We start from the raw sequence: 13,850 nt of genomic DNA on the forward strand, positions 1-13,850 counted from the left end.
TATCCACGTATTTAACAGATTTCTCCTTATATAATGGTGTGAGCAGAAGCCGCCTATTTTACTTTTACCATAATACATATATGCGTGCCACCCAAATTTGTTTCCATGTTCTTCTAATGCTAAAAGTTTTTTATTTAACAACATTATCCATTCTTTTATCCACACCAAGCACACCACCTCATGATATAGTTTTAAATCTGGTAGTTGAAATCCACCTCTTTCTTTAGCATCTGTTAACACTTTCATTTTAATTCTTGGTTTCTTCCCAGCCCACACAAATTCCAAAATTTTCCTTTGCCATTTACTAAATTGTCTATTGTCCTTCACAATCGGAATAGTTTGAAACAAGTACATTATTCTCGGTAAAATATTCATTTTTATTGCGGCTATTCTTCTCAATAACGACAAATTGAGTCAATTCCATTTTAACATATCTTCTTCCATTTTATGCCATAACTTTTCATAATTATTTTTATACAAGTCAATATTCTTCATGGTAATTTCCACACCTAGATATTTTACTTTAGACGTAACTTCACACTCCGTTGAGCTCTGTAATTCTTTCTGTTTTTTCAATTCTCATATTTTTACACAAAATTTTTGATTTCTCTTTATTTATATAAAATCCAGCCAATTCTCCATATTCTTGTATTTTACTCAAGAGCAGTGGCGTTACTTTTAATGGGTTTTCATTTCTGAACATAACATCATCAGCAAATGCTCTATATTTATAGGAAAATCCCTTCAATTTTAGTCCCTCTATCTCTTTAACTTCCTGTATTTGCCTCAGCAAAATTTCTAAAGTCATTATAAACAACAACGGAGATAGAGGGCAACCTTGTCTTGTTCCTTTGCTGATCATCATATACTCCGTTAAATCTGTATTAATACAAAGTCTTGCCCATTGTTCAGTATATATTGCTCTCACCATTCTAATAAAATTCTCTCCCAATCTCAATTTTTCCATCACCACAAACATAAAGTCCCAATGTAAATTATCAAAAGCTTTCTCTGCATCTCCAAAGAATAGCACCACTTCTTTTTCAGGATGTCTTTCATAATATTCTACAATATTTACAACAGTTCTAATATTATCTCTTATTTGTCTCCTTGGAAGAAATCCTGCTTGCTCTTCTTTAATAAACTTCATCAAAAATTATTTAAGTCTTTCTGCTAGTATTCTCGTATATATTTTATAATCCACATTTAACAATGAAATTGGTCTATAATTTTTTACATCAATGACATCTCTATCTTCCTTTGGAATCAAAGAAATTACCGCTTCTTTCCACATATTCGGTACTTTCCCCTCCATTTTTATAATATTCATCGATTTATGCAGTTTGGGTGTTAACCCTTCTCTGAGGACTTTATAAAATTTTGCTGTAAATCCATCTGGACCAGGTGCTTTCCCCATTTTTATTGCATTTATTGCTGCTTCAATTTCCATTTTTTCTATTGGATCATTAAAACTTTTTCCATGTTTTCTGTCAGTGGAGTCACATTCATTCTTTGCAAATATACCTCCAACTTCTCTTTACTTATTTTCAATTTTTTAAACAATTTGGTGTAGTATTTTTTTTAAAATCCCTTTTTATTCCTTATTAATGTACGATTTCTTTTTTACCAACCTTTATTTTGCTTATAATTTTAACTTCTATTTTCTTTTTTTCAATTGCCAAGCCAAATATTTACCAGGTTTATTTGCTCCTTCAAAAGATCTCTGTTGCAGTCTTTTCAAGTTCCACTCTACTTCTTTGTTTAACAAATGTCCCAGTTGTGTCTGTAGCATTGTAATCTCCCTAATAATTTTTTTTCTTCCCGGGTCTTTTCCTTAATTCCATTTCCTTTTTCTTTATTTCATTTTGAATGTCTAACATTTGTTTTTCTTTTGGTTTTTTTAATTTTTATTATTCAATGTAATTAAAATACCTCTCATCACTGCTTTATATGCTTCTCCCCATATAAACCCCAGAGAGCACTGAGGTCAGCTGGAAAGAACCAGCTGATTATCCCTGGGCAAAGGGAGGCCAAATTGAAGACTACTCGGGAACAGGCCTTCTCTATTGCAGTTCCACTACTGTGGAACCAGCTCCCGGGGGAAGTGCGGCCCCTGCGGTGTATGGACCAATTCCACAGGGCCTGCAAGACCTTCCTCTTTAAAATGGTTATTGGGAACACAAGGAAAATAGGGATCTGAATTCCTGGTCTTTACACAGCCCCCAGGCAAAGAGCCACAGGCCAAGAGCCCTTTAGCTCTCGCCCTTCGGCTCGCCCCTCTGACAAGGCGCAGCTTAATAATGCAAAGAGGGTGGGGAACACAGCAACTCCTAATCGATCAGCAACAATCACCTTCAGCCCACTCAAACCAAACAAACAGCAGTTCCCCAGCAACCACAATCTCAGAATTTTCAGCAATCACACAGTCACACCAACTCAGAAATTCTCAGCAACTTCCCCAGCTGTTTAGCACTTCTTCTCTGCTCTCTCTCAGAGCTCTCTAAAATGTGCTCAGCCTCTGGCGAGGGGCAGCTTAATAATGCAGAGGGTGGGGAACACAGCCACTCCTAATCAATCAGCAACAATCACCTTCAGCCCATTCAAACCAAACAAATAGCAGTTCCTCAGCAACCACAAACTCAGAATTTTCAGCAATCACACAGTCACACAAACTCAGAAATTCTCAGCAACTTCCCCAGCTGTTTAGAAAGCCAAACCTCACTCTTATAGCACTTCTCCGTTCTCTCTCAGAGCTCTCATTATGAAAATAATGAACTCCAGATAAGATATACACATGAGGGTAATTTATCCAAAAAAGTATTAGTACAGAAGTGTGTCAGACAAGGCAGCCTTTTAGCTCCCTTTTTATTTAACTTTTATGTAAATACATTGATTCAATGCCTACATACTGCAGACATTCATGCTCCTAGCCTTGCAGAAAGGAAGGTTCCAATTCTGATGTACGCAGATAATGCAGCCCTCTTGTCTCAGACCAAAATTGGCTTGAAACGAGCTATCAAAGAATTCAGTGATCGATGTGACATTGAACTTTTGACAATAAATTACTCTAAATCCAAAATTATGCACTTTAGTAGATGTTTTAAGAAAAACAAATGGGAAATAAATGGAAATATCCTGGAGGAAGTAAAGCATTTTCAATATTTAGGTGTTTTGTTTACTCACAATGCCAATTTCAAAGCAAATATGATCTCATCGGCTAATGCTGCAGAAAAAAGTGCAAATGCAATTCTTAGATTTTTCAGAACAGAATGTGCAGGTTTCATCCCGGCAGCTCTGAAACTTTTCCAAACTAAATCCCTAATTCAAATTTTTTAATTTTATAATTTTTTTATTAATTATTTTTATTTTTAAATATTTTTATTTTAAATATTTTTATTAATACAGTATAGAGGGGGAAAGGTAGATACAAAATGGGAAAGACAGAAACAAAGAAAAATACAAATATATCAGTCACAGTTCTACCTCCAGATGAAATACCCAATACTTTTTACCCTCAAGTATAAAATTCTACCCATATATTTTACCATCTTTATCTTTCATTATATCTTTTTAACTAAACTATTACTTAAAATTTAAGTCTAAACAATTTTTCTTCAACACATAAAAGTATAAAAAATCTCAACAAAAGACTGGCTGACTAAACTAAACCATATTGGAAGCACAGACTAACTTGTTAATTTTGCAATATCAACATCAGAGTAAACATATGAAATATCGTGAGGACACAAACAGACTTGTTAATTTAATAATGTCATCCTAGAATAAACATATGGAGCCCATATCCTTATCCTTGACAGGCTAAGAATAAAATATGATAATTTATCTGTCTTAGTGTGAACAATTTCTCCAAACAAACATCCTAAGAGCAGATCTGCCGGATAAAAAATAATTGTATTGTCTGCCCTCTTAACCATTGTTCCAAATTAACTATATTTATCTAACATTTTAACAAAACCTTTCCATTCTTAGAATCTCCCTTGACCTTTTAAAATCACATATTAATTCTTATTAACAATTCCATATTTAATTACTCACAGAGGAAACCACAACTCAGAAACCCTTCTTCCCGGGAAAGTTTTTACATCTTGATTTTTACTACTTAACTCAACCATATTAAGAATAGAAACTTGCTTATTAGTTTGACAATATCTTCATTACAATGAGCATAAGAAACAAATATCTTTATCTATTAAATGCAAACCAAATTGAAAGGTAATTGTGTAATTGAAAGGTAATCTACCTTCTTAAGTATATAGCCCAGAAATCCCACCTAGCCTTTTAAAATCATATATAAGTTCTTACTGTGAGTTCCATATCCAACTATCCACAAGTTCTGCCAACTTGCAAATTGATTACATTATCTGTCTTATTAAAATTTAAAAACTTTTCATTCCTTTAGCTTTTATATCCATATTACTCCGGAAAAAACAACTTAATATGACCCAGACATCACTCTTTGCCTTTTAAAATCACATGTCAGTTCTTATTGAGAGTTCCATATCCAACTATCCACAAATAGAGAGAGAGTTCAAAAGTCCTTCTTTCTAAAAAATTTCCACATCTTGATTTATTGGTTGAGATGCACCTTCTCTCTTCTCAATGCTATCATCCGTCTCGGTAACAGAGGAAAGAATTCTATGCCATTTGTTTCTCTCAGCAGAACTTCACTCAATCTCAATTTCTGGTCTTGTTTTTTAACTGTGTCATAAGGTTCCATTTTGGTTTTATTTTGTTCATTTCACAGTGGATCATTTCCCCTTCTAATTCCGGAGACATCAGCACAATCTCTTTAGCACTCTGCTCATGTAGATTTGAGATTTTGCTAGCTTTCAGCATAAAAGCTACCATTTGCTTTCTAATCAACTCCATTAACGAACCAAGATCCTGTTTCAGAGAAGTAATACTCCATAGTAAAACTTTTTTGTAGAACGTTTCACTTGACAGTGCCATTTTTCTCTGACAGCAAACTCAGTCTCTTAATGTTGAAAAGTAGTTTAAAGATCCAGTTAGTCCGTCATTGCAAATCTCCTCCAGCTGTGATTTTAAATGTTATAATTTCAGTTGCAGTCGGATGACAGAGACAAATCTCTCTAAAATATATCACATTTATGTTCAGACCATATTGCAGCCAAATAATAGTCTCTTTAACATATATCCAGTTATAATCCGGGTCGTGTATTCAGTCCAATTCAAATTGTTACTGATACTTAAAGTTGCTCTTTAATTTTTTGAGGCCTCATTCATAGGAAAAGTAGGTGTGCAGTCGGCCTTTTTCCCTTCCTTTGAGCTGCCCGCTTGTTGTTATGTAAAATAACCCATTAGCTAGTGGTATTGAAAACACACTTACTTGCCAAGTATAATTGCCATGCTTGGAGTAGAGAAGTGATACATCAAAAGCTTATTGAAAAGAGCAAAAGAAAGCAGTCGGGCGTTTTCTGCTGCATCAGCTATCATGGCGGCGGAGCCTCGGGACATGCTGCTGTGCCCCTAACTTCCCGCAAAAGTCCCATGCCGAAGGAAAACCCCTCCAGGGTCTTCCCTTGGGCCCCCTCCAGCTGCCTGATTCAAAGGTGCTGCAGGAGGAACATCTGCGGACACCCCTGAGCTCAAGGTGACGTAACCCAGAAGCCCCTAATTCGATTTTTATATGGCTCCCAATTATGCTTGACTTCAAATGTTAAAATTCTTGAATTGGTCCAAGCTAAGTTTCTCAGGTCTTTATTTAACGCACCTCGATGTACCTCAAATGTTATCCTCAGACAAGAGGCTGGCATGCCTAAAGATTAACTAAAAATATGGGAAAGTGCAATCTTTTACTGACTTAGAGTTCACTTTGACTCAAAAGGCTTAATGCCATGGTTGCTAGCCTCTGTCCCATACCCTACATGGTCTCTAAAGATAATTGAGAAAATAAAACAAATAGGTCTAGATCCAGAAGCTTTGTTTGACATGGGATTAACTAAGGCAGAAAATCTGGCTATCCAGAGGTTAACTGATATAGGAGCCCAAAATGATGAGGAGTTGCTCCCCTTAAGCTATAAGAGTCTGAAGAGGGACATGAAATTTACACCATCCTCTTATCTTTCAGACATTCCTCAAGTGAGGCCTTTCCTTCTGCCATTTTAAGTGGTAGATTTTCCAACTTTCCTATCCAACAGCGCTGTTGCCCTTGTTCGAATAATGCAATTGAGACTATCACACATATACTTTTATATTGTAACCTCTATCAGGATGAGAGATGTCAAATACTTATCCCATTACTTTCTAAATTCAAACCCTTGCATGACTATATTGACCTCAGACCTGAAATATTTCAGACATTCTTGTTAAGGGATTGTCAGAAACATGTAACACATGCAGTAGCAAAATTCTGTGTATTAGCTCTTAGGAAAAGGAATTGTGTGATCAAGGGAATGTAATTGATTTAGAACTTATGTTATGTACTTTGCAAAAAATGCTTTCTACTTGCTTCAAACTGGCTGGTCCATGGACTGTAATAAAGAACTGATTGATTGATTGTTTGAGCCCCCTCATTGTTGTGAAAGTGCAGTTCATTTCCAGTTGAGTTCGCTGTGCTCACACAACAGTGCCTCATGTCCCCCTCCCTGTGCCCCCCCTACTATACAGCCCATTCACAGTGGTCCCATGATTCTCTTGAAGGGAAACTGGGGGAGATTCTCTCCCTTGCCCATTCATGGGATCCAGTCCATTAAGTGTAAAGAATCACTGTTAAGTGTAAAGGATTAAGTGTAAAAGAATCCAAAGGATCATTTTTGCCAGGTTATGGTGTGTAGACACTCCCTTCTGTCTTCCTCTCATAGCTCTTCTGGGGAAAAAAAACCTCTCTGTGTGGACCAGGATGTGTGGACCAAAAGACTCTGGAGTAATAGAGAGCACTGAGGGCATTTTTCCCCGACCTTGCCCTGACACAAATTGGTAGTGGTGGAAGAAAACCCTCACAATTATCTAAGGATCATTTGTAGGGATTTTTGATATAGAGGGCAGGCAGAGTCAACCCATACTGACTCCCTCATCACACACAGTTCACTCTATAGCAAGTATATTCAAGCTTCTTCGTATCCCAGAAAAAAAAAATTGTTTTACCCAGGTCTTGAATACAATTTCCCAGCTTTTCAAATGTATGTATTTTAGATGACCATCCAATCATTACATATAACGAATAATAAAAGTCAATTATTTATGAATGATTTACAACCTGAACAAGTCTGGTTCCCTCAATGGCTAGGTGAATGCTTGGTGATGAATAATAGATGGAAAGAAAATTAGAATCAGATTGGAAAGATTTTATTCATTCTAAGTAGACCAACCTTATGATAAATGATATAAAATCCTAGAATACCTTAGAAAGTTGAAGGATAGACTTTATCTTGTCACAAGTTCCATTGTGGTGTCTGTATTCAAATGTCCTTTAAATACTGTATGCTAGCATCCTTGTTCCTTCTTTTGGAGAATTAGGTTTAAACTATAAATATTTGATTATGACTTTTTCCTTCCTAGGTCCATCCAGAAGTCTATGTCAGAGAATGAAGCATTTGGTAAGCAAAACTGTACTCCATTTTGCCTTTGTATTGTTTCTTAGCATGTAAATAAAAGGACACACAATTACTTTTGCTAAAAGGAAACTCAGTTATTTCAAGCAAAGGAACAGAAAGGATAATATACGAAACACAGTTGCTATACACTTTCTGTTCATTTTCACTACATTTTGTACATGGAATGGTTGGAAATTATGAGGTGCTTTGCAAACCATATCCTTCAAAAAGAAATGGAAAAAAGTTACAAGTTGGGTGGGTATAATGTAGTATTATGCAAAGCTGCTCCAGTTTAAGTCCATTGGTTTTCAGTAGCTGTTTTTCACTTGCTAGACCAAACTAGAGCAATTTTCTTTCATAAACAAAGATAATTATTTTACACTCAGAAGATTTTTAAAAAACATATTTTGAAAGCCAGTTTTAAAAACAAATACTTGCCTGCATATTCCAAGTCACACTTTATTCTAAGTCAAATTTATTCAGAATTCTTAAAATACATTTTTTCACTGAATATGGAAATAAATGACATAGAAATACATCATAAAGAGCCTATCAACTTCTCACTGAGTTTGGCAGTTTAGCAGGATTCATATTCATATTCTAGAAAACAAAGATTGGATAGCATTTAAAATAGGGATCTTTATTAAAAGTAAAGAAGTCAACACTGCATTGTTTTAAAAACAGTCATAAATATAAACTAACCACATTACATTGAAATCAGTTTCCCACATATACATAGAGATATGGATGGAGATATATGGTACAAATGGGAGATTAATTTTAAAAATATAAACACAGGGAATTCTGTTGCTGACATATCAACAAAACTGTTAATTATATAGAACATATCACAGCAAGACAAAATATTCCATTGTTTTGTGGTCTTACTACAGTCCTGAAATCAGTGCAAAACCTGAAAAAAGAAGCAACCTTACTTCTAAAGGATCATTTTACATTCAAATATATTAAAACTATAATGATGCAGATCTTTAATTGAACAAACTGGTTCTGCATACTTAAAAAATAATTGAGAATTTTGTCTTTATAAGAAGAAGAATTGAAGAATTGCAGATTTATACCCCGCCCTTCTCTCTGAACCAGAGACTCAGAGCAGCTTACAATCTCCTATATCTTCTCCCCTCACAACAGACACCCTGTGAGGTGCATGGGGCTGAGAGGGCTCTCACAGAAGCTGCCCTTTCAAGGACAGATCTGTGAGAGCTATGGGTAACCCAAGACCATTCCAGCAGGTGCAGGTGGAGGAGTGGGGAATCAAACCCAATTCTCCCAGATAAGAGTCCACACACTTAACCACTACACCAAACTGGCTAATTATGTTAGGAGTCTAGTTCAAATGCCACATTTACTTGTTTCTGATTAAAGTTGTTTCCAAACTAAGTAAAATTAACTCTAAGGTGACATACAATTGCCAACCCATTATGTGATCTTCTGTGTGATGTAATCAACCACCAATAATCAGCATGCAACAAAGACAGTGATCCTTGGATGTCTACATGACAATTTCATTCAATACATAGCTGAACTGTGCAATCTTATCTTATCTGGCACATCTCCCATCCCAGTCTCTTCCACACATGATGGAGATGGTGTCACCAATGTAGACCATATTTATTTCCTTTGTTGCCTTAACATGTTTATTTGCTTGGCAGAATTTTGGCTTTTATTGTTCTTTTTGAGGTTACCAGTTTGTATGCATGTTCTGGTTATTGTGCTGAAATGCCAAATGGACAATGGTTTAGATCCAGTATTCCCTCAATAGAAGGCACTCGGTTTCCAACAAGCCCTTTTCAGAAGCAGTCCCTTTGATCCTCAGAAAGATTATTCTTGGACTTGCAGGACCTGCAAAGACAAATGTTAGGTGGGTGGAAGGGGCTGTAGTGAGGAGACAGAGGAAATGAAATTGACCTTTCTTCATCTTCCATCATGGAGACTGTGTTTGCAGAAGGAGATCTCCAAAACACCCCCCTCATCCACCTGACTCCAAACAGGTCCCACAACTCCAGGAATAATCTCTTCAGGAGTTCAAAAGAACTATTGGGGAGAGGGGAACACAGGAACAGTCTTTTGTTGACAGATCACTGGATTCAAGTCACTTTGTATAGCTATCATGTAGACAACAAGACCAGTCCAGAGAGTTCAACAGCCCCTTTTATTGGTTTAGAACTCCCAGTGCCAGTTCAATGCTGATTTGAGGATCAAGCTGTACATATTATAGCAATTGGCCACAACTTTTTTTCCCTCTGAAAGCTTTTGTACAAAAGTTGTCAATTGGAGTTGGTCAATTTGCATCCCAAAGTTAATTGTATAGGGTATTCATTTCCATCACTATTATAATATGAATTTTGGAAACTGTTTTCTATGCTTCACTTTTAGATAGAAAAACTGTGAATGGCATAATCGGGCAGCTTCCCAAGAAGCAAGAGAATGATTTGTACTTTGGAAGGCACTGTCAGTCTGAAGGTAATTGCAAAATGCATTTCAGCTGATTTTGCATTTTCTACAAAACATTTTATAGGGCACAGAGGAAAACAGTGAAATGATTTGTCAAGGCCTTACTGGGGAGGGGGGGGGGGTTAACTCTTCCCCATGGGAAAAATATGTACTTTAAATAAGGAAAAAATTGAAGTAAAGAACTGCATGGCTGGTATTAAATGCTTCCTGTAGATCAGTAGAATCTACATGCAGTTTTCTTTACTGCTGCACAGGGTAGATGAGATAAATGTGGCAATATCTAAAATACTGTGGTACATTCCTGGTCACCCCATCTCAAAAAGTATATTGTAGAGCTAGAAAACATTCAGAAAAGGGTAACTAAACTGAACAACAAGTTGGGCACCTCACTACAAGTAAAGACTAAAGAGTTTAGGAATTTTCATATTATAAGAAAGGAGGTGCAAACTAGGAGTGTGCAAAAAAAATCCCAACCAACATTTTCCAGGTTTGGGTATATTGAACCTGGAAAACATCCAGTAATTCTCAGTTTTCCTAAAACCCAAAAGCTTTATGATATTCTGATTTGGGAAATATTTGGGAAAGCTGTTTCAGCCCCTCCCCCTGGCTCCATAATATCCTATATCCTGGAGAATCGATTTGGGACTCTTGGGAGCTGTTTTTTGAGGTAGAGGAACCAAATCTGTAACATAGCTGTTGTGCCTCTCCAACACCTTTATGGTATTCGGATTTGGAAAATATTTTCTCACTCCATGATACCCTAGGGGGACCAGTGGTCCCCATAGTATGTAATGGAGAACCAATTTTGGGCTCTGTGGAGCTCTTTTTTGAGGTAGAGGCACCAAATTTGCAACATAGCTGACCGTGCCTCTACTGAACCCCCTCCCAAGTTTTAAAAAGATTGGACCAAGGAGTCCAAATCTATGGACCTCCATTATATTCAGTGGAGAGGGGAGGCACTTAAAGGCACTGCAATATCTTGAAATGCCTTCTGAGTTCATTTGCTGAGCTGCACTGTCACTGTGGCAGTGCAGCTCAGCAAGTGAACTCAGAAGGCATTTGGTGTAGTGGTTAAGTGTGTGGATTCTTATCTGGGAGAACCAGATTTGATTCCCCACTCCTCCACCTGCACCTGCTGGAATGGCCTTGGGTTAGCCATAGCTATTGCAGGAGTTGTCCTTGAAAGGGCAGCTGCTGTGAGAGGCCTCTCAGCTCCACCCACCTCAAAAAAGACACCAAACTGGCTCTCAAGAGACTCTTTGAATGCCTTCTGAGTTCACTCGCTGAGTTGAGCCATTGCACAGCACGGTTTAGACCTCCATTATTTTCAGTGGAGGGGGGAGGCACTTAAAGGCACTGCTGTTTGGACATGGTTCTTCTGCACATGCCTTCAATAGTGAGGATTTTCAAGGGAGAGTGCTGCTGTTATCAGTAGTGTCATTGGGGGCATCACAGCACTCCCATTTTTTAAAAAAGACACTGATAATCGATATGTTGCTATAGTTTTATAATCAGTGCTTTTTTGTAGAAAAAGCCCATCAGGAGCTCATTTGCATATTAGACCTCATCACCTGGCCTGGGAGCACATGGCTGATGCATGGAGGGTCGGGCTAGCTGGAGCCATGGCCATCTCAGGTGGAGCTCTGTTCCTATGGGCTCCGGCAGAAAAAAAAGCCCTGGTTCTAATGAAATTTTAAGCTTTGATTTAAACATTCCTTTTATACTTCCATTTTTCAAAAAGTCACTCTATCCTCTTATGTTGTGGAAATTGCCCTTTTCCTTATATTTTTGTGAATGAAGAATTTAGACACTTACTTTTAAAAAGCTGGGAAGTCATAGAACCTGCAAAGGCTACGATTATAATGCTCTAGCAACATATCAATATTTTAGTATCATTTTTAAAAAGAAAACCAAACCATTCATTTTCAGCAGGAGAAGAAGTAGTTTAATCATGAAAGTCCAATAAACAAAAAATAGTCTGGACCAGTGTTCTCTCTAAGCTGAGTGAGTGTGAATTAGCTGTCAGATTTTTATCCTCCACACATTTTTGTCTTAGCACAGGAGGATGACCCCAGAGCAGTAGCTCACAACTTTAATGCCAGTAGCTCACAAAGTATAGTTTTTGCTCACAGGACTCTGCAGTTTAGAGGGAACATTGGTTTGGATATGGGTGGGAGTAGGTGGGACAAAGAAAACTAACAGAAATATTATGCACAAGGAAAAGGCTAATTCACAATCAGCTTCCAGAAAAAACTTTGAGGCAAATATGGTCTCACTCTGAGCTGGACAGCCCAGACCAGTCTGACCTTGCCAGATCTTGGAAGCTAAGCAGACTCAATGCTGGCTAATATTAGGATGGATGACCTCCAAGAAACACCAGGCAATAGAAACCACCACTGAACATCCCTTGTCTTAAAAACTGTATGGGGTCACCATAAGTCAACTGTGACTTGATAGCAAAAACAGGTGGTTTCAGAAGTACCAGAAAAAATGAGACAGGGGGAGTAAAAACTAAAGGCACAAAAATGCATGCCAAAATAAGTGGATAAACCAAAGAAGTATGGAGCCAGAACGGATGGGGGGGATGTTGGCAGAGTAATTAACATAGCAATAGTACACAACCTGATTAAAGAGTAGATAAGGGTGTATTTAGGAATTAGTGTACTTGATAGAAAAGAGGAGGGCAGAGATAGGTTCCCAACTACATCTCTAGCTAAGAGAGGGGATAAGACTGAGTGTGGCACTTCTGAGAAGAAGGGGGAAATTGCCATAAGAGTAGTAATTTGGAGGCAGACAAGGAATGACACTTAACAGGAGAGAAGCTGCTGACCTCTCTATCCTATCTAATTGTCTTCTTGCTGCCCCTTGCAGGGTCTTCTTCTCTTTTTCTTTGTAAACCAGACAATGCCTTTTTAAAAAAACTGCAGAAAATCCTGGAGACTTCTAGTGTAATTTTATTAACTTGACAGTGTCCCATTTATATAAGCAGGGTTTACTTCTAGATCAAGGTTCTTCAACTTAGTGCCTGCCAGTACTTCCCGTGGTGCCCATCAAACAAAACTTTTTATTAGCTGCCCTCATTCAAATGATCAGGCTTTTGATGGCTGCCATAGCAACTGCAGCCACTGGAGGATCAGTGGACTGGTAAGCACCCAAGCATCTGCAATAGCGTTTTTTGGTTTGACTCCACTTCCTGCAACAGACATTTTCTACTGGCACTCTCCACAGCCTCTCAAAATAACAAAGGTGTCTGAAGGCTCAAAAAAAGTTAGGGACCCCTGCTCTGTATCATTGTGCTTTAGATCATAACCTTGTGAGTAAATTGAAATAATGACATGGCACACCAGCTTCTTTATATAGCAAAAGTCAGCCCACGTTAAGGCTTCCCAACTCTAACATAATTCTGAGTTGAGCACTTGCCACTCAGCTGCTAAGGAGTAACCAACAGCCTTCTTTTTCTGTTCTATTCAATAAGCAAGTGGGCACCAGGAAACATTGCAAAAGGCACCATAAGGATTGCCACAGCATGCCTGGCATCCAGCAGGAGGGTTGGGCATGGAGACAACATTGTCATCTGCATTGCTGTGTCATTTCCAGGAAAACCCAGAAGTGACAGAGTAGCTCTAAGATTCACCACAAACTCTATGGTGAAACCATAGAATTCCAGGCAATTCCTAAAGCTACCCTATATCACTTCTGGGTGTTTCCTGGAAGTGACATAGCAGCACAGACATCACTTGTTTAATTTTCTTTCCTGCATCCACTTGGAACAGCATCAGGCAAATACAGCTGCTAGTGGGTGGC

At 37.8% G+C, this 13,850-nt stretch overlaps 1 protein-coding gene across 1 annotated transcript in view; it reads left to right on the forward strand.

Annotated features, from left to right (window-relative positions):
- Window positions 1–13,850, forward strand: part of SAMSN1 (SAM domain, SH3 domain and nuclear localization signals 1) — a 231,578-nt gene that overhangs the window by 45,641 nt on the left and 172,087 nt on the right. Inside the window, exons 4-5 of the mRNA XM_060234405.1 lie at window positions 7,540–7,577; window positions 9,969–10,055. Coding sequence (XP_060090388.1) covers window positions 7,540–7,577; window positions 9,969–10,055 — 125 coding nt within the window. The remainder of the gene's footprint in view (window positions 1–7,539; window positions 7,578–9,968; window positions 10,056–13,850) is intronic.

This window comes from Heteronotia binoei, chromosome 3 (genome assembly GCF_032191835.1).
Source record: "Heteronotia binoei isolate CCM8104 ecotype False Entrance Well chromosome 3, APGP_CSIRO_Hbin_v1, whole genome shotgun sequence".
Lineage (NCBI taxonomy): Eukaryota > Metazoa > Chordata > Lepidosauria > Squamata > Gekkonidae > Heteronotia > Heteronotia binoei.